An 18,117-nucleotide genomic window follows, 5' to 3' on the forward strand; every position below is an offset into this window, starting at 1 on the left:
CGAGCTCTCCGCCACTTAATCCGCCCTCTTCTGTCGGGGGTCCATTCCCAGCACTGGTCTACAATCCGTCTGTTGGTCCAAGCTACTCAAAGGAGCCACCCAAGCCAACCACTCCTGCTCTCTCTACCCACGGCAAGACCTGGGCTGAGGTCGCTAAGTCCCCTAGCCCAGTTGCATGTCAGTACACCTCACCATAGTTTTATACTTAACGTGACTAACACTCTCGCAGGCAAGTCCGCTGGCAGTTCTGACAAGGAGAATGGTTCTCCTCGCCGCGGTCGCCTCACCGTCCTCAAGCCGTCGGAGGTTAAGCGCAGGCACCGCACCCGCCTTAGTGAGAGCACTGTCATGAATCCTGAACCTGCCAGCAATGCTGCATCCAACGCCTCTTCCTCCAAGACGGGCTTGAAGCTCAAATTTGCACGTAAAATCTGGAATAGGTATATGAAGAAAGTCACTCTCGAAGAATTTCAGCTAACGCCAACCAGTGTCTCCCCGGAGCCAGCTAACAAGACTTCCATCAAGAAGAAGAAGCTCGACAAGTCTGCTGCTGTCATGACCCCAAACACGGAGAGTGGGCCTTCTGGTCGCAAGCGCTCCGCTGCCCAATTCCAGGTCGATGAAGACGACAACACCGACTCCGAGATCGAGATCACGCCGTCTGTGCGCCCTAAGAAGGCTGCCACTGCGTTGGTCAAGGAGAGGATCTCGGCCATTAAGAAGAAGCGTAAGCTTGACGAGCCGAAGGCGGACAAGAACGGCGACTCCACGGTCAAGGATAAGCCCACTGTCGAGAACAAGCAGACCGATCGTGACGGTGACTCTGCCATGTCTGGCACTGATGACAATCATGCCGCCCCTGCTGCCACAGGTCCCAGCAACACCCCGGGCCTCACGCTCATGACGCCGGCGATGAAGCGCAGCGCCCGCAAGGTCGACCCCACCAACCCCTCCGACGCGGCCCTCATCGCCGCCGCCACTAAAGCCGGCGCTGAGATCTACGACTCCGACGCCGAGGACCTCCCCGGCCTCGTCAACGGCACCAACAAGCCGCAACTCTTCCGCAACGTCTCCTGGGGCCCCGCCGCCACCGACTACTCCGACGACTTCCCGATCCATCCCGAGTTCAGCCAATTCGTCCCCGGCCGCTGGGAGCGCATGCCCGACGGCACCGTCGTCGACCAGAAGAGCAAGCTGATCGTCAAGTTCACCGACAAGAAGGGCAACAAGCGCATCTTCGCCAACCCGCCGCCCAAGGACTGGAACAACCAGGAGGCCATCACCGCGCTCAACAAGCGCACCGTGCAGCAGGTGCGCCGCAACACCGACGTGCGCTTCCGCGAGGTCGTCAGCGCCTATGTCGCCCCCGAGCGCCGCTGGATCCTGGCCAATCTCACGGATGGCAAGCCCGCCGCGGGATGGAAGCGCTTCGTTGAGCAGTTCAATAACAAGTTCGCTGGGAGGTTGCTTCCGGGACAGGATAAGGTGCGCCCGGTGCGTACGCATTCGAGCTTGACCAAGGAGGTTGAGCGCTTTGGACCCGAGTTCTACTCCAAGGGCCAGATTCCCCCTTCCCGCTCCTGAGCGCGAGAAGAGAAAGAAGGACAGTGAATGAGTGGGCTGTACATCGTCTGACCTATTGTTCGTCGGACTGTTACACATGTTGATGCATGGATATGGTGGTTACAGCGAGATGATATTGATGGACGGATCGACAGATTGATATTGATGGATGAATGGTGGTCAAATTGACATTGTGGTTGCGGATGATTATAGAGGTGGATGCGATTGCTACTTTACTTTGCGTGGCGGTTGCCACGATTGTGCTGCATTGAGGAGCACGGTATCCCTGGCTGTTGGCCTCATTTGGGCTGTTCATATGCTAGGTAGTCTTTGCTTTAGATCGACTGAATGATTGCTTGATTTAGAACTCCTTTCTTAAATATCTACTGGTGATGCTGCTGTACTGATCGATGTGGCTTGTCCCTCCTGTCTTAACTTTTGGCCACTCCGGAAGGCTCTCAGGCTACATAAGATTCGGCGATTATTCACTATGAGAAAAGTACATTAAAACAGCGGCCTGCAAATGTAGGGGACCCCGATGGCTTCTTCTTTGAGGGAGTCCAGCTCCTTCCCAAAATTCCATATAGATTTTTTTTTCCTTTAACGCTTTGTCCTCCTTTCACGCCAACCCCATCGCTGCAAACCCAGACAACAAAGCATCCGTATCCCCCTGCGTAACGGAATGCCCCCTCAACTTCAAACTCAGCCTTTCAAAAACGCCTTCCAACTCACACTCCTCCACCCCCTTGCCCTTTTCACCGTCACCATCACTAGCCTCCACCTCCCTCGCCGCCTCCGCCAGCATCTCCCACTTCTTCAGCCCGACCACTCCCCCAAAACTCTCTTCACACCACTGCCAATACATCTTGGTAATCGCCTCTGAGACGTACCTTGGCAGCTGTATAATCGGGAGGTCGTTTCCTTCACCCGTCCACATGGCGCGCGCGAGGTCGTTGTGGAGGTAGATGGCTGCCGGGCGGTTGTGAAGGATATGCTGGAGGGTCTGGACGGAGAGGTTGGCGTTGGGCGCGTTGCCGAGGATGTCGAGCGTGAGGTTTTGGTAGAGATACCAGAGGGAGGGGCCGAGGAGGGCGGAGAGTGAGGAGATGATGGCGTTTAGGAGGCGAGATGCTGGGGCGTTGGACATTTTGGGGTGATGATACGGATCGGTTGGTCTGGAGAAGAGGCCTGGGGAAGACATGGTGTGAAAATCATGGATAGTATATGTAGCGAGGACGATCCTGTGTATAAGACTTGAACATTACATTGTGTGTGTATGATGTAGTAGACTGCATTTGAGTGCTGGGTTAAGTGACATTGTAGATCTGCTGGGAACGTGTGATAGAGAAGTTTAAACTCTGGACACACTCCAGCTAAGTAAACCATCTCGGGTTGGAGGAGACCCACTCTGATTCTTTAATTTCTCCGCTCCATGTTTCCATGCCCGCTCAAGTTCATGGAAGACACTCCAAGGCAATTTGGAGAGGGTTAAGGCCTTAGTAGTCTTTAGCCCAAACCAAACTCCGCAATGGATTCCGCCAGCTTATCCATACACTCCTGGGACTTCGCTCCAAATGGGTTGAGGCCTTCCAGATACTCCATGGCTTCGCAGCGCGCAAGAATCACACTGGGCTCCATCCCGATGATGGTGAAGTTTCCCGGCGTAAGTCCAAACTCATCGAGTTCCTTATCCATCTCCTCGTCATCCTGATGTTCGTCCGCCTCCTCCATGTTCGCATCCTCATCCGCTCCACCTTCCACGGCTGCCTCAGCCTCTCGCTCTCGTGGCTGCGAATATTCCACAAACCTCTCTCTCAGTGCTTTATATCCTTCGCGAACAACGTCAGGCACCTTCGTCGGCGCCTGCCCCCGCGGTAGTTTCGCATATGCATCCCCTTTGGCCTTCGCCCACATCTTGCTATGAGTCAACTTCGCGAGGTCATTATGGAAAAGCACGATATCGCGGTGCCTAGGGCAGAAGTAGCAAAGTGCCTGTGCGTACTGCTTCTGGTTGGTTCCTTCGGCGAGGACTTCGTAGACGAGAACAAGATAGAGGGTCCAGAAATCGGGGCTGAGAAGCTCTTTGATGGCTGAGAGGAGAGCTGGCGCGAGGCCGGGAACGTAGAAGAGGAGTTTGGCTTTGGGCTTGGGCATGGCTATGGTTGCGACGAAAGAGAGATCTGGATTGTGGGCGATTAGGTTGTGGGAAGTTTGTGGTTTATAAGGAGGTGTTTGCGCCGTGGATGTGCACGGTTCTGACACGTGCGCTATCATGATGTCTCTCCACAATGCAGTCACGACGGTGACATGCTGCGAGTGACTCGCTAACGGCTTGATAGGCAAACTGTCTTAGAAGGGCTGAGTCACAGGAGCCGGGACAAATGAAATATATGGAGTCGGACTGGGGGCAATCATCGGTATTCTATTATTTACTTTGAACAATGGAGCTGATTTCACTTCAGGACGAAGTCCCTTGCACTTAAAGACCCAGGGAGGTCATGGCGTTCAGCAAGCCGTCCATGGCCTTCTGCCTCTCTTGCTTCAACTTCGAGTCCTCGGACAAAAAGCGGATTGCTTCCCGTCGAGCAATTTCGGCCTCGTCTACTTCTTCCAGATCCAGGTCCATCTCATACGCCAAATTAGCATCCACCTCCTCGCTAACTTGCGCACCTGCTCCGAAGTACCGATGGCACATCTCGAAGTACGATTCCACGACCTCCATAGATACGCCAATGGGCATATCCAGTGATGGGAGATCGGTGTCTCGCGCAGAATGAATCTGGAGAGCTAGATCATTATGCAGAAGAACAACAGCAGGCCGGTTCTGAATGAGGTCCACTAGAACGTCCGATGCGTACTTGAGATAAGTTGAATGCCTGCTTCCTTCGAGGATTTCTAGGGCGAAGTGCTTGTATATTTCCCAGAGGGAGGCTCCGAGAAGCTGACGAATGAGGGAGAGGATGTTGCTGGCGTAGGCATTAGTTTCAGGAGTTGTGAGCGTCATTTTGTTCGAGATGTTTCGCTAGATGTCGAGTCTCACGGCGAATATGAATGTGATGAAGTCTATATACTGTTATAAGGCTATATGCACTTGAGGTAACGTACATAGTGAAGATACAAGACATATAAGGATACTACTCCGAGAATCGTTGTCTTGCTAACTGATACTTATGAACAATGTGTTCACAAATGCATCATTCTATCCCCATGGCAGCATTAGCGAAAGGCACACTCACACGAGGTTTTCAGACTAAAAAGCCATAGCCCCTAGGCCTGGAGTCTAAGGCCCCAAGCCACCTTCGACATAACCATTGTTGTGAGTTCGAGACAGTACACTTACTGTTTGTCTGTATCGCGGTCCAAACACACAAACCGAATCCTAATCAAGGAAATGGAAGACGTACATAACGTAGAGCAATGGCCACTCGCTCGTGCTCTTTGCGCGTTTCACGTTCGGTCGAGGTACGAGAGTTCACCCGTCACTTCGGTGACCAGTCGCGCCCCAGCCGCGATTGCGCAATTATTGAGCCATCAATTGCTTCATCGGGCCCAAAACGGCTAGCTCACCTGCGTGGATAGAACCTCGAGTCTTTATCAGTCCTTCCCCTTGATGCTCTAGCTTCTTTTCTTACCTACTCAACAACATTCTACCCTACTCGACTACCCAAGGCTCGAAGTACCGAACTACAGATACGGCCAATCCCTTGCTTCCCTTCTCTTAACTCGACCTGAATCAACAATGGCGCCTACCTTCCGCAAAACCCTCCCTCTCGACTTCTCAGATATCTTACATGCACACATCCACAACGTCAACGATCGCGGAGAGGTAGGTTTTATCCGCCTCTACAACGACACGAACGGCCGCATTACGCATGCTGAGGCCGACTTGACGGACATGCACTACACCAAGATGCTCATCAACGACGCGCGTATACTCGAGATCTTCGGAGAGAATGGGGACAGCATCAACATGGCAAAGTTAGGACCGTCCCCAGCGCTTCGGCTCGATATACTTGAAGACGAGGACATGTCCTTCAGCGAAGTCGTAACCGGAGTGCTGGTGCAGCCTGGCTATGTTCCGTCAGAGGCTAGGCTTTCGGTGTCGAATCAGCAGCACGTGCCGGTGATTCCTCCTCCCCAGACCGGCCGCAAAATCGCCCCGATTCCCTTCCCTTTCCCCGACATCCACATCAACAACCTCGGTGGTGGGAACGTAGGCCCTGTCAAGATCCACCGCGACTCAGACGGACGCATAACGCATGCCCAAGCCGAGTTGTTCCACGCTCCATGGAAGGTCATGCTCATCACATCCCCACGCATTCTCCTGATCTTCGGGCAGCGCGGAGATACCATCAACTTGGACTTGCTCCACCCGTGGCCGATATTCCATCTTGTAGATTTGGCTCCGGAGGAGCATGTTGTGGGGGTTCTGAAGGATGTGACGAACGATCCAGCAAAGGGTTACTTGGGCCGCAAGGCGAAGCAGCAGCAGATGCAGATGAAGTCTGGTCAGGGTCAGTTGGGTGAGCAACATCAGGAGCAGCGCCTTGCGTCAGGACACTTGCAGCGAGGGAATGAACCGGCTGGGGTACTTGCGACGGGGTTCCAAGTGTCGACTGGACGAAGGGTTCCGAATCAATCTCCTAAGACCCGTCCCGCACCATCACGTACCCGTACACCGTTGACTGCAGCGCCTGCAGCTCCATCTAATGCTCCTGATCCACCTACAACGTTATTAACCCCGGCACCGGTCATCCCAAAGGCACCGGTAGCACCTCGTCAGGCTCGCGGGGTGGACGCCAGGACCGCACGCTCAAAGGTCGTTGAGCTCAAGGTCCCCGCAGGATCACTTTCCCAGTTCACTCCCAGCCAAGCTATCACGACAGCTTCTGCCCCGACCCGAGCACCGGCTCCAGCTCCAGCACAGGCCAGTACGGCGCCCGTTAACGATCCGCAAATGGCAGCCATCAAGTCCCAGATCAACGCGATTCTCTCCCCCGCCGACCAGCAGAAGTACGCGCACACCGTCGACAAGCTGAGCTACGCTTGCCTTAAAGGCGGCAAGAAGACTCGCGACAGGGTCGACAAGAATCTCCAAGATATCATCGATAGCGGCGGAGACAATCGTCGACAGCTTGCGCAGTTGCACAATCAGTACGCGGGCTTGCATAATCCGGGAAAGCGCACGCCTCATCAGCTGCCTGTGTTCGATCTCGGTGATTGCAAGTTGATCCCTAGGACGGCTTAGGTGGAGATGGAGGGATGGGTGGGTTCCCGCGGTGGGTGGTACACGGTGACCTTGTAAGGCGGGAATGGATGAATGGATTTATGCGCTTATTCCCCGAGGGATACTGGATTGGACACAGCAAAGACACTGCGGTGGTGTTAATCAGATAGTAGATCTGGTATTCCATAGGATGGATAGCGTCAATGAAATAACTTACACGGTACCCGCAAAGTCCTCCCTCCCTATGTGACTGTCCGACACAGATGCACTTCCTAATGAGCCTCAAAGGGCGCATATATCTTCTCTGGCCATTGTCGCACTGAATGATTCTATGCGCGATGACATGAAGGTTGCTATTGGCTGACAGCGCATCTAATAGCGTCGACTTGCGCAGAAAGCGCAAACGGGTAAATGAAAGCAGATGTTTGCTCTACCTGGTAGCGGTGGTTTTGTGTCTCCTCGCGGCTGTTGCCGAGCCAGCGTGTGCGACGTCCCAACCTCGTGGCCCATCACTCCCGTCGCTGTGCGTCCAATTGGTGTTCGGGAAGGGATGTAGACTAGCGTCGACCAACGAATGCGAGAGACAAGCGTGTAAGGGACCTCACCCGTGAAAATCATATGTCCTCAATTCAGCAAAGTCGGTGAATTGCTGTTAATACCTGTGAACGTCGCCTGGGAGGCTATGGAAGACCGTGCAGGGCGAGGACAGGCAATGCCTGGAACATGAATGTATTCTTCTGCTTTGCTGGAGAAACACCTATCGACAAAAATGTACCCTGCATATCACCCCGACCCTAGCGGTCGGGCGTGTGCCGACGTTGAATCCTTTAGCGGTGAGCTCTGTCGAGCGAGGGAGTCGCTAAGACGCGAGTATTCTGTCTCGAGCGACGCTACGCTAGATGTACGTGTCTCCCTTGCAGAGCCATTCACACTGCTGCTGACTGTTCTCTGGTCAGTAAGAGTGACTCCAAGCGCATGGCATATGGCTCACCAAGCAGCTGGCGGTCGCCATCCAGACGGTGGGTTCTCCGGCTTCATGCCGCACCAATTCTCTGAGCAGGCGATCCGGCATTGCTCTCGGAAGAACGCCCAGGCCGGTTGGACGTCTTCGGACTCTTGTGGGGTTGATCGGGGAGCGGGGGCCGCGAGGACGCAGAAAGGAGTCGCCAGGAGACCGAGTGGAATCGCGAGGCGCATGCTGAATAGTAGAGAGATACGTTGGAGTTTGAGAGTGTAGAGAGGAGAAGAGCTTGCTAGTGTTCGAAGGCCTCGTATGCCTGGGAATTGATCTTTTTAACAGACGGCTGACTTTCTCGTCTCTAGCGACTAATGTGACGAACGAAGCGGGTGTAGCAGTGCACGGACGTAGCTCACGGGAGTCTCCAAGGGGATCGGAGTTTTTGTGCCACCGAGCTGGCGTTAACGCCCAGTGAGCTTTGGCTATTTCCATTCATCCTGCGTGCGACCTCACACTAGCAGAGCCCGAATTTACGTCCAATAATGCTGCCGATTCCGGTCGACGCCAGTGATATTGACGTCCGGAAACCGTCGCGTCCCATATTATTCCACGTACGCGGGCCCTAAGACAAGCATGCGAGGATGCTTGAGCAAGTGTATGGATGCGCAATATGATACACGGGTGATGAAAGAGCTAGGGACTCCGTATAACCGAGAGGAGCGAGATGGAAGTGTCCACCGGTCGTTTCGGGCCGCGTTCGAGTCGGCAAGCCGTGTTCAACTGATAGAGTGATGACCTGGGACCATGACGGATAGAGGCATACTTTGTGACGGCGTTCGAAATGGCCAAGTGAGTTGAAGGGTGCTGCAGGGAGGAGCGCTTGAAGTGTACATAGTACAGGCTGGTACCAACATCCCCTTCAACTCATTGCCTCCAGTTCCTTACCTTCTTCGTCGCCTCTCACGGCGCGCATTGCGTCCAAGGGTGCATGAAGAATGCGAACGATGAGATCCTTCATGCGCTCGGCCGATTTTAGCCCCGCCTAGCGCTCGGGCCACCACCCCGGTCTCCGGCCACGATACCTCCATCACGCAAACCATGGCATCGCCATCGATATTCATCGCAATTCCACCCTGAATACTTGCCTTAGCAGTGAAAGGATGTTCTAAGATGGCAACGACGCGCCCTCACCGCACTCTTGCCCTCGGCGGCCGGGAATAACACGTCGGACAATTACGGCGTCTGCAAACATGGCTTCTTCGCTCATGACGCGAGATGGCTCAACGCTTATCTCTGACACCGGCTTCAAGGCATGCGCACACTTAGAATATGCCCCTTTGCATGAGCTAACAGTGTCTAGGTCACCATGTGGACGCTTTGCGGCATCGCGACACTGTTCTTGGCATCCCGCTTCGCTGTTCGCATGTCGACGAAGGGTAGACTCATGGTCAACGACTACTTTCTCGTCGCCGCTATTCCGATGCTCTTCGCGGGTTCTGCATTGCTCCACTCCACTCTTGACGGGCTCTATCGGTACGAGTATGCGGTATCTGACGCCGATCACCATACCCAGCTTCCCAAGACCACCTCCTGCCTCACTGCAGCTATCGAGATGCTTTGGATCTCCATTTACTGCGTCAAATTTTGTTTTCTGGCCCAGTTCAAGTTCCACAAGCCGCCGTACGCATATATTAGCGTGCATCTAACACGATACTTCTGGGCTTCGATCATCATTTGCAGTGCAGCCTTCTTATTCACCATCATCCACCCTATCGTGCTTTGTCCTAGTCCAGGTACCGTCTATTGACTCCCATTCCGGACTATGCTGAATCCTTCAGGGAAATGCCGGTACTTCCGTTCGACAGGGACCGTGCCCTGGGAGATGGCTGTGACCGCCATTGACATTGTGACCGACCTCCTGGGTCAGTATCGCAGATCTTGGTGTGAACGGAGTGGCTAATAATCGGCTATAGTCATCTCAATCCCCGCACTACTCATCCATATGGCAAACTTTACGCGGTCTTACACGATCATCAACTTTATCTTCAAGAGCTTATCCGTGGTCAACGTGGCTATCGCCGGGGCACGTCTAGCGCTCCAATACAACACGAGCGCGCATCGCATCGAATATGTGGCCATGACTTTATTGCTAGTGGTCGAAGCCGCGATTGCGCTCATCATGGCGAGTATCTCGAGTTACAGGGTCGTGCTGCTAGATCGTTTAGCAGAGTGGCGGATGAGAAAAGCAACAGCCTCAGCACGTCCGAAAGAGCTGCAACTTTGGAGCGTAGCGAATCCGATAGAAGAACGCGGCGGTGGCTTGTCTTCTCGGGGTGGCTTCTCCGCGGCTTCACCTAGAGCTGGATTCGGAGCTGACTCATACTCGTCAGTTACCTGAAGGTACAAGGAGCGAATCCAGAACTTCACTCAAACCATATCCTTTTAGGACTCCTCTCTCGGTCGCCTGCCGCCAAGCCACCTTGCGGGGCATCAGCAGCAGTCGGGCTCTCCCGTCTCATACGCCGATCGCTATCGAATTGGCCCAGCATGCCACCGCCTGAGGCCTTCCGTGGATAATGTTGATAAGTAATCGATATTGCGACCGCATCCGTAACAGAAACATCAGCGACACCAGCCAAAAGCCTTTCCCACCCCACGAGTTTCCCTCTTTATCACCTCTGCGGGGATAGAGTTTCGGCATGGTCTGTGCAGCCACAGTGACTGACTCGCCCTTTCCGATCCGCATCATCTTGGCAATATTGCCGGCAATGGATTCCGAAGAACTTCGCATTCCAGCAAGCTGGCGGCGCACGGTACTTCATTTCCACCGCTTTGGGTGCTCCCGTTCACCATGCCTGGCTCATGGGCGTCTGTTGGGTGCGATCCGAGCTGTCAATGTCCCTTTCACGTGGGCTTGGCGCTGCAGCCCTCATTTAGACGGCGCGCACCAGGAACTGGGCAAGACACGACCGACGTTCGGCGCCGCGAACCACAAACCATGTTTCGGACAGGTTTTCTGGTCCATAAAGTTTCTTCTCAGCTGTGGCCCGGTTTTCGCACCGTAAGATGATCAACAGGAGAAGCAGGACGCTGCACGCCACCACTTCGATGGCACACGCTACAACCAATGAACCCATACCGTCCCGTGGTTGTGCAAACGCGATCGACGGTTGAGCTTGATGGCGTGGCTAAACTCCGGGGTGAAGCTCGCACCCTTCAGGCCGCCTGCTGTGGAGACGCGATCCATCTTTTCATGCGTCCAGGCATCGCTCTTCTTTTTGCCGCTTTCCTGGTGGAGATGATTCTGCAACTGAGGTTGGCGGCGCCTGGAGATGGGGATCGACATGATGTGCACTCAGAACACGGGACCTCGATTTTGGGTCCCAAAAGCAAGATCGGAAGCAGATCCCGCTAGCCGCTTACGGTAGATGTTCCACAGCTCCGGCACCGCCGCCGGTGGACCCCATTGGCGGGCATCTCCCGCCGAAAAGACGCACACGCAACATGATGTAGTGCGATTCGCCCAGCACGGGAACTACATCACCGAGGGTGCGGCTGGAAGGACGATCTTCGAAACACTGTCCATTCAGATCACACAACTCCCTACTACGCAGCCGCGACCTCACAAGCTTCTCCACTGCCATGTGGATTGCGCAAATATAAGGGGTGCTGCCCCTCGCGAAGGCGATGACGACGTCGCTTCCTTTGTGTTGCTCACATACGCCTCCGCCAGGCCTATCTCGTCAACGTCCTCCCTACTATATCCTCCACGATGGCACAAGCAGGCATCGATCGGCTTGGCTGGACGTATATTGGGCTTGCAATCGCCTGGACCGTTGCTCTGGCCGGTGGTATACTCTTTCTTCACATCCACCGAGAACTCCCATGCCTCCGGATCCGACGACTGCACGTCCTTTTCATCGGCGTAGTCTCTCTGCACGTGTACGGTATTCTGTGCATCATCGGCTATGTCCTTCTGCCCGTGGCTCCGTGTATAGCGGAGTTTTGGATCATGAGCATTTACCTCCCCTTTGGCATCGCCATGTTCCATGCCGCCAATAGCCAATTCCTGCATATTGCAAGCCGACAGAAGCAGTATACGCACATGAGCTCTTTGAGCGATCATCCGCCCATGGAGCAAGAACAAGCTGAGCGTCTGGCCAACAGCCGTTGGAGGAGGATCTTCCGTGGGGTGGAGAGAGCGGATAGGATCGATCGGATGATGGTGTGCATCGCCGTGGGCCTCGTGGTACAGGTAGGCTTGGAAGGCCCCTCTAAGAGAATTTCCGAGCTAACCACAACAGTTCCTCCTCACTCTTTTCATCTTCTTCGGTTCAAAGAAGTTCCATCCCAGCTACGGCATCTTTGACTATACCGTCAAAGGTACGGCGTCAGAAGTGAGGATGAAGTGCAGCAAGGGTTGGGAGTGGTGGCTTTCGATCGTTTGGCAGTTCTTCTGGGCCTGGATCTATGCGCCGTACATGCTGTGGAAGTCTCGCGGCATTCGCGATGTTCATGGTTGGCGGATCCAGACAATCTGCTGCTGCCTCGCCGGGTAAGTCACATTTGCCGTGTCGCTGGACTTGTTTTCCTAACGATCACAGTCTTCCCGCATCTCCTCTATGGCTTGTAGGCCTTTATGTACCCCAAATGGCACCGGTCAACGCCTACTTCGTCCCTCCTTGCTGGTTCGCAGTCTCGATCTTTCTGATGGAAGTCATCACCATCGCTTTTCCTATCTTCCAAGTCTTCAAAACCCAAACGCTGCGTCAAGAGACTCTTGACGCTATCGCTTCCTGGGAGAAGCGTCAGCAACTCAACATCGACTCAGACTCCACCGTAGCCGAGCCTGAGAAAACGTTGTCCCTCGAGAGCGGTGCCTACTCAGGTATGACTACCTTCAAATCAGGCGAGCTAAGCCCCATCGGCAAATCCTCCTTCGACTCGCAGAAATCCGACATGTTCACCATGGTTGCTCTCGAAAACGCTCTCCGCGCCAATCCCGCTCCGCTACTTCAATTTGCAGCCCTGAAAGACTTCTCGGGCGAGAATGTTAGCTTCCTGACGCACGTTATGGATTGGCGGAAAGCGTGGCTTTCGCCAGCATCCTCAACAGCACAACACCGTCATAGTCAATTCGTCGCCGCGGTCCGCATATACGCTCATTTTGTTTCTCTCGAGTTCTCCGAATTCCCAATCAATATCTCTTCCAGGGAGATGAAGAATCTGCACCAGATCTTCGAAACCACGGCCACTATGCTCATGCGAAATCACTCCATGTCTTCATCCGATTCGGTTACGCCTTTCGATTGCCTGCCGCCAGACTCTGCTTCCACTACCGATTTGAAATCAGGCATCAATCTCGACACTCTCGGGCGCGCAAACTTGAGGTCGGTATCACGAATGACGGAGCTGGGGAGGCAAGATGCGATCGCAGATATTGCGGTACCAGAGGCATTTACCGAGACAGTGTTCGACGCCGCTGAGCGCGAGATCAAGTATCTCGTCCTCACCAATACGTGGCCCAAGTTCGTCAACGCCGGCTGCGGGACGTGCGAGAAGGAGAGGGAGCGGAGCGGTGAGGGGCAGCAAGCGAATTGGTGGACGAGGCGCGTTCTCTGCTCGGCTTGAGCAGTCTTTCCGGTCTTGAGTCGCCATAGATTTTACGAGTGTCTTAACTCCTGTGGGCAGACGTAACCCTTACCATTTAATAATCGAATTCGTTTTCTTCGGCTCTGTTTTGAAATTGGCCGATCTCTACCTAGGTATTGTGTTCCTGTGCACCTTCCGAGAAGGGCCTAGTGAGGTTGGCCTCCCGTTGTTATCCCCGGCGCACTTAACTCCGCTTTTCATCCCACTTCAACCTCCCAAACTGCACCCACGATGGCTAAGAATTGGGGAAAGCAGACGCTCGCTGAGCTTCCACGACCTCGTAATGTTTCAACATACCGACCTTCCCTTCGGGGCGTCGTCTTCTTATTAGCGATATGGTACCTCCTACACAATTACTTCATCGACCGCGCACAACTTCTGTTCTCCAAGCCTCCCATCAACACAGAGCCAAGATGTCCACAAGTCGAACCGTTACACCCATCAAAGTCTACGCAAGAGTTAGATTCCATGGAAGACTATCTCCAATCAGACGAGTTTCGCAACAAATCCATTGAGCGTCTCGCGGGCGCTGTTCGCGTCCCTACGCAGTCGTTCGACGACCTCAGCGACGTCGGCGTGGATCCGCGTTGGGACATTTTCTACTCCTTCGCAGACTACCTGTCGAAGACTTTCCCTCTCGTGCACAATACGCTGCAGCTTGAGAAGATTAATACCCATGCGCTGCTGTATACGTGGCCGGGCTCTGATCCGTCTTTGAAGCCCACGCTGCTTATGGCACATCAGGATGTTGTGCCTGTACCGGATAGTACTGTGAGCCAGTGGACGCATCCGCCGTTCTCGGGGTATTATGATGGCACGTTTGTGTGGGGACGGGGTGCGAGTGATTGTAAGAACCAGCTCATTGGGATTCTAGAAGCTGTGGAGGCGCTTATCGAAGCTGGCTTCTCTCCTCGCCGCACGCTGGTTCTAAGCTTCGGTTTCGACGAGGAGATTTCAGGGCAGGAGGGGGCGAATCATCTCGCGCCGTTCCTGCAGAAGAGATACGGGCATAACGGCGTCGCGGTCATCGTAGACGAGGGCGCCGTCAACGTGGAGAGCTGGGGCATGGATTGGGCAATCCCAGGCGTCGCTGAGAAGGGCGCCGTCGACGTCGATATCGTGGTGCGCATGCCGGGCGGGCACTCGAGTATCCCGCCGAAGCACAATGGGATTGGAGTCGCGAGCGAACTTATCACGCTCATCGAGGCGAATCCGTACGAGCCGCTGCTGGACGAAGAGAACCCGTATCTCGAACTCCTCTACTGCGGCGCTGAGCACGCAGCAAACTTCCCCTCCAAGCTCAAGCACCTCCTCCACAAGCGAAGCCAACAGTCGTCAGGGACCTGCAAGAAGTCCCACTGCAAAGACCACCTCGCCGTCGAAGCAGCAAAAGCCGGCCCAGAGGTCAAATACCTCTTCACTACTTCCGTAGCCGTCGACATCATCTCCGGCGGCATCAAAACCAACGCGCTACCGGAGCGCACGCACTTCACAGTCAACCACCGCATCAACATCGGCTCCAGCACAAAAGAAATAATGTCGCACATCGCCTCCCTCGCCGCGCAAATAGCTTCCAGGTACAACCTCACACTAACCCCTTTCAACGGCACCGAGAGCCCGAATTCCATCACTCTCAGCGCACGCGACACGCTCCTCGAGCCCGCCCCCATCACGCCCACCACAACCAACCGCAACGCAAAGAAAGCCTCCCCCTTCTCCGTTCTTTCCGGGACCACACGCGCCCTGTACGGCAAAGAGCTGTTAGTCGCACCGGGCATCATGACGGGCAACACCGATACGCGGTATTATTGGGGCGTGAGCGAGCACATTTTTCGGTATGGACCGGGCTGGGATAAGCAGCAGAAGGGCCTGGGAAATATTCATACGGTGGATGAGAGGGTAGGCGTGCGGGCGCATGTGGATACCGTGAGGTGGATGTGGGGGTTTGTGAGGAATATGGATGAGGCTGACTTTTGAGGGAACAAGTGAGGAACGCGTAATTAGGGGGTGGAGTTGGAGCAATGGCGTGTAGGTCATCAAGAAACGCTTTCGATCTGGTCCGACGAGGGTCTCAATTGGGATTCTAAGACGTATCTCCCGGTCCGCTATCACCAGAAGAACCAATCAATCCGCTAGCTCTGAGGCCTAGTAGGGTTTTATGTTCGATAGTTCAGGCTCTTTCTGTCAGAACAAAGGATCGAGGGGATCTCGTGATTGAACAGGGTCACGTGATTCGATATATCCCAACCTTGGAAGTCTCGAGACTTTTCGAAAGGTTCATGGGCTGCTTGTTAACTCTGCTGGAATTGATCGGAGGCCTTTAAAACGTACTCACTCTCTGTTATCACGTCTGCGAGGTTCTGTGGTTTTGAGTCTCGCAGGTTGAGAGTTTGTTGCTAGCGCCCATCTCCGGCCCGTTCAGACCGTCAATATCGAAATCAGCTCATCGAACATTGCAACGCTTTGTCAACAGCCCTGGAGTCTACACCGCTTGCAGGGCTTGCATAAGTGCCCTCGACAGTCATGATGTCGCCGAAGAGGCTGCAGATCGTGGTGCACTGTAAGCGGGCTGAATCAGCCTCTTGGCCAATCAGCATGCCCGACGTCACCGCACAGCACGGACCGTGGCCCCGCCTTTCATGGCCGGCGTCGCCTGCCAAACCAACCAGGCCCGCGTGCCCAGGTGCTCAAGAAACTCCAAGAGCACTGCCTCGCCCGCACGCATGTACACCACCGCGCGTTCTTCTCACGTACGACTCTTTCTAGGGCCTTGTCCTTGCCATTTGCTATATCCCTGACGATACGAACCCAGTGAAAATGGCATCCCAAGCGTCATATTTCGACCTGCCACCCGCGTCTTCTTCAAAAGCCGGGGCAGCTTCAGAGCTCACCCACGTGCCTGACACCGAAGCAGTGGAAAAGATGGGCCTGCTGTCACCGCAGGTTACGCGCATCCTGGAGGACAAGGAGCTCGAAGAGCAGTCGAGCACCGAGGAAGAGGGCAGCCACTCCGAAGAAGAAGACGCCGCATCTCGAGACAAGGGTTGCGACGTCTGTCAGCCGATTAGACAGCAGCCAGATGCCCCGCTCGAGCAGCCGTCGAATAAGCACGTCCGCCTTGCGCCGCCGCCTTCGCCGTCATTGGGCGCCGGCACCTCGCGGCACAGACATCCCCATATGGCGCGCTTTCATTCCCTGAGGAGCGTCCTCTTTTCTTCAAAGATCGAGGAGGACATGAAAGCTCACCGCGAAGCAGAGGACAAGTGGAAGGCGGAACATGACGGGAGGAGAGGCCTACAGCGACCGAAGACGCCGGAGTCGCCGGCGAAGTCGCCCAACAGGGAGGGGTTTGCGCATCGGATGGGCGCCAGGCTAAAGCGCATGACGAGTAAGGAAGCGCCGACGTTACAGCAGGTGAAAGAGAATCCGGAAGGTGATGGGAACGAGTCGACCGCGAGCTCGGAAGGGGAGGAGGATCAAAGGCCGACCTCGAGAGGGAGCCGCGCTGAGGACGAGGAAGAGATCAATCATTCGGATATCGAGGACCTGATGCGCTGGGTCAGCAGACGGGATCCGCCGAGCGACGGCGAAGCACGAAAATCCCCAGCAACAAGATCGAGGGTGGAGGAAGAGCTCAAAGAAGACAGTGGGCATGAAAGCCTGGGCCATTCGGATGTCGATGATCTCGTGCGGTGGGTTAGTCGGCGGTCTGCACCAGGTGACAAGAAGGCGGAGGAAGTGGCGCCTTCAGGTTGCAGTGATGTCTCCACGGAATCGGATTCAGAAACCGAGGACCCGTCCCAGCGAAGAGAGTCCATACAAGACCAGGACGTCGACGACATCGTACGTTGGATATCCCGCAGAGAAGGCCCCGAAGCAGGTCCGGTGCGCGCAAAGCGAGCGAGCGGCGCAAGCCTATCCAGCTCATCAGACGACTCCGACACCGCGGAAATGGTGCGCTGGGCGAAGCGCGAAGACGACACCAGCGGTGACGAATCTGATATCCCGGCCGAACGAGCAATGCCCACGATAGAGGAGCACCCCCCAACGAACAATCGGACTGACAACAACGGCAGCAGCCTCAAGAAGGAAGTTCCGCAGGCGAAGGAGAGGGGGAAGCTTGAGAGGGGTCTCACGCATGAGGATGTCGATGACCTGGTGCGATGGGTGTCGCGGAAGAATGCGGATGCGGAGCAGGTTCAGGAGCGGGATGATAAGATACTGGAGTGGAGGAAGGAAGAAGATGAGAAGAAGGCGCAGGATGCGAAATAAAGACGAACATACTAAGTGACGAGTCGCAGCGATTTACCTACCCTTCGGCGTGCGTCGACGCCATCGTCACTGTCTATCTCTTTAATTATATCACTTCCCAATGTGTGGGTGGGTCGGCATCAGCATCTCGTTTCGTCTTGTACCATACCTCCCATTCTATTGATTCATCTATCTTCCTCTTCACCATCACCCTACAGCTAAATCGACCCCGCTAGCTCCACCCTCTCCTCTCCACATCCACGGTCCTGGTGCTTTTCAAACTCGCTTTCCACACCCCTTCGTCCGTCAACCGTCCCGTACCCCGAGTCTCCCAATACCAGTTTGCACTGCTTTACCTACCCAGTCCGTCCACGACCCCTCGCTCTCAGCGCCGCGCACTTCCTTCTCTTCCCTATCAACGCACCGCCTCCCCGATCGGAACGTACCTCCTCTCTCACTCTCTACC

General features: G+C 54.9%; 10 protein-coding genes across 10 annotated transcripts; 6 read left to right on the forward strand and 4 right to left on the reverse strand.

The window, feature by feature from the left end:
• Nucleotides 1-828: 828 nt before the first annotated feature.
• On the forward strand, nt 829-1,584 carry BU26DRAFT_436805 (uncharacterized protein; the record flags this gene model as incomplete). The annotated part of the gene is made up of 1 exon (XM_033824193.1): nt 829-1,584. One exon carries the CDS (start codon nt 829-831, stop codon nt 1,582-1,584), a length of 756 nt encoding a protein of 251 aa, XP_033678886.1.
• A 598-nt stretch (nt 1,585-2,182) lies between these two features.
• BU26DRAFT_569778 (uncharacterized protein) lies at nt 2,183-2,764 on the reverse strand (the record flags this gene model as incomplete). Its single annotated transcript, XM_033833925.1, has 1 exon — nt 2,183-2,764. The coding sequence occupies one exon, from the start codon at nt 2,762-2,764 to the stop codon at nt 2,183-2,185; it is 582 nt and encodes a 193-aa protein (XP_033678887.1).
• A 305-nt stretch (nt 2,765-3,069) lies between these two features.
• Nucleotides 3,070-3,717, reverse strand: BU26DRAFT_569779 (uncharacterized protein; the record flags this gene model as incomplete). The annotated part of the gene is made up of 1 exon (XM_033833926.1): nt 3,070-3,717. One exon carries the CDS (start codon nt 3,715-3,717, stop codon nt 3,070-3,072), a length of 648 nt encoding a protein of 215 aa, XP_033678888.1.
• Nucleotides 3,718-4,042: 325 nt separating this feature from the next.
• Nucleotides 4,043-4,567, reverse strand: BU26DRAFT_569780 (uncharacterized protein; the record flags this gene model as incomplete). Its single annotated transcript, XM_033833927.1, has 1 exon — nt 4,043-4,567. One exon carries the CDS (start codon nt 4,565-4,567, stop codon nt 4,043-4,045), a length of 525 nt encoding a protein of 174 aa, XP_033678889.1.
• A 735-nt stretch (nt 4,568-5,302) lies between these two features.
• Nucleotides 5,303-6,811, forward strand: BU26DRAFT_569781 (uncharacterized protein; the record flags this gene model as incomplete). Its single annotated transcript, XM_033833928.1, has 1 exon — nt 5,303-6,811. One exon carries the CDS (start codon nt 5,303-5,305, stop codon nt 6,809-6,811), a length of 1,509 nt encoding a protein of 502 aa, XP_033678890.1.
• Nucleotides 6,812-7,527: 716 nt separating this feature from the next.
• Nucleotides 7,528-8,732, reverse strand: BU26DRAFT_609183 (uncharacterized protein). Its single transcript, XM_033835909.1, has 2 exons — nt 7,782-8,732; nt 7,528-7,731 (listed from the first exon to the last, which is right to left on the reverse strand). The coding sequence occupies exons 1-2, from the start codon at nt 8,238-8,240 to the stop codon at nt 7,717-7,719; spliced, it is 474 nt and encodes a 157-aa protein (XP_033678891.1). The 5' UTR covers nt 8,241-8,732; the 3' UTR covers nt 7,528-7,716.
• A 628-nt stretch (nt 8,733-9,360) lies between these two features.
• Nucleotides 9,361-10,146, forward strand: BU26DRAFT_436762 (uncharacterized protein; the record flags this gene model as incomplete). Its single annotated transcript, XM_033824190.1, has 3 exons — nt 9,361-9,541; nt 9,587-9,670; nt 9,722-10,146. The coding sequence occupies 3 exons, from the start codon at nt 9,361-9,363 to the stop codon at nt 10,144-10,146; spliced, it is 690 nt and encodes a 229-aa protein (XP_033678892.1).
• A 1,374-nt stretch (nt 10,147-11,520) lies between these two features.
• BU26DRAFT_534116 (uncharacterized protein) lies at nt 11,521-13,379 on the forward strand (the record flags this gene model as incomplete). Its single annotated transcript, XM_033831200.1, has 3 exons — nt 11,521-12,003; nt 12,053-12,303; nt 12,353-13,379. The coding sequence occupies 3 exons, from the start codon at nt 11,521-11,523 to the stop codon at nt 13,377-13,379; spliced, it is 1,761 nt and encodes a 586-aa protein (XP_033678893.1).
• Nucleotides 13,380-13,615: 236 nt separating this feature from the next.
• Nucleotides 13,616-15,624, forward strand: BU26DRAFT_523440 (carboxypeptidase s). Its single transcript, XM_033830050.1, has one exon. The coding sequence runs from the start codon at nt 13,632-13,634 to the stop codon at nt 15,375-15,377; it is 1,746 nt and encodes a 581-aa protein (XP_033678894.1). The 5' UTR covers nt 13,616-13,631; the 3' UTR covers nt 15,378-15,624.
• A 602-nt stretch (nt 15,625-16,226) lies between these two features.
• On the forward strand, nt 16,227-17,660 carry BU26DRAFT_405693 (uncharacterized protein; the record flags this gene model as incomplete). The annotated part of the gene is made up of 1 exon (XM_033822856.1): nt 16,227-17,660. A coding segment is annotated over one exon (1,434 nt), but the record flags the coding sequence as incomplete, so codon positions are not given.
• Nucleotides 17,661-18,117: the final 457 nt, after the last annotated feature.

Source organism: Trematosphaeria pertusa, assembly GCF_010094035.1.
Source record: "Trematosphaeria pertusa strain CBS 122368 unplaced genomic scaffold BU26scaffold_16, whole genome shotgun sequence".
Taxonomy (NCBI): Eukaryota; Fungi; Ascomycota; class Dothideomycetes; order Pleosporales; family Trematosphaeriaceae; genus Trematosphaeria; species Trematosphaeria pertusa.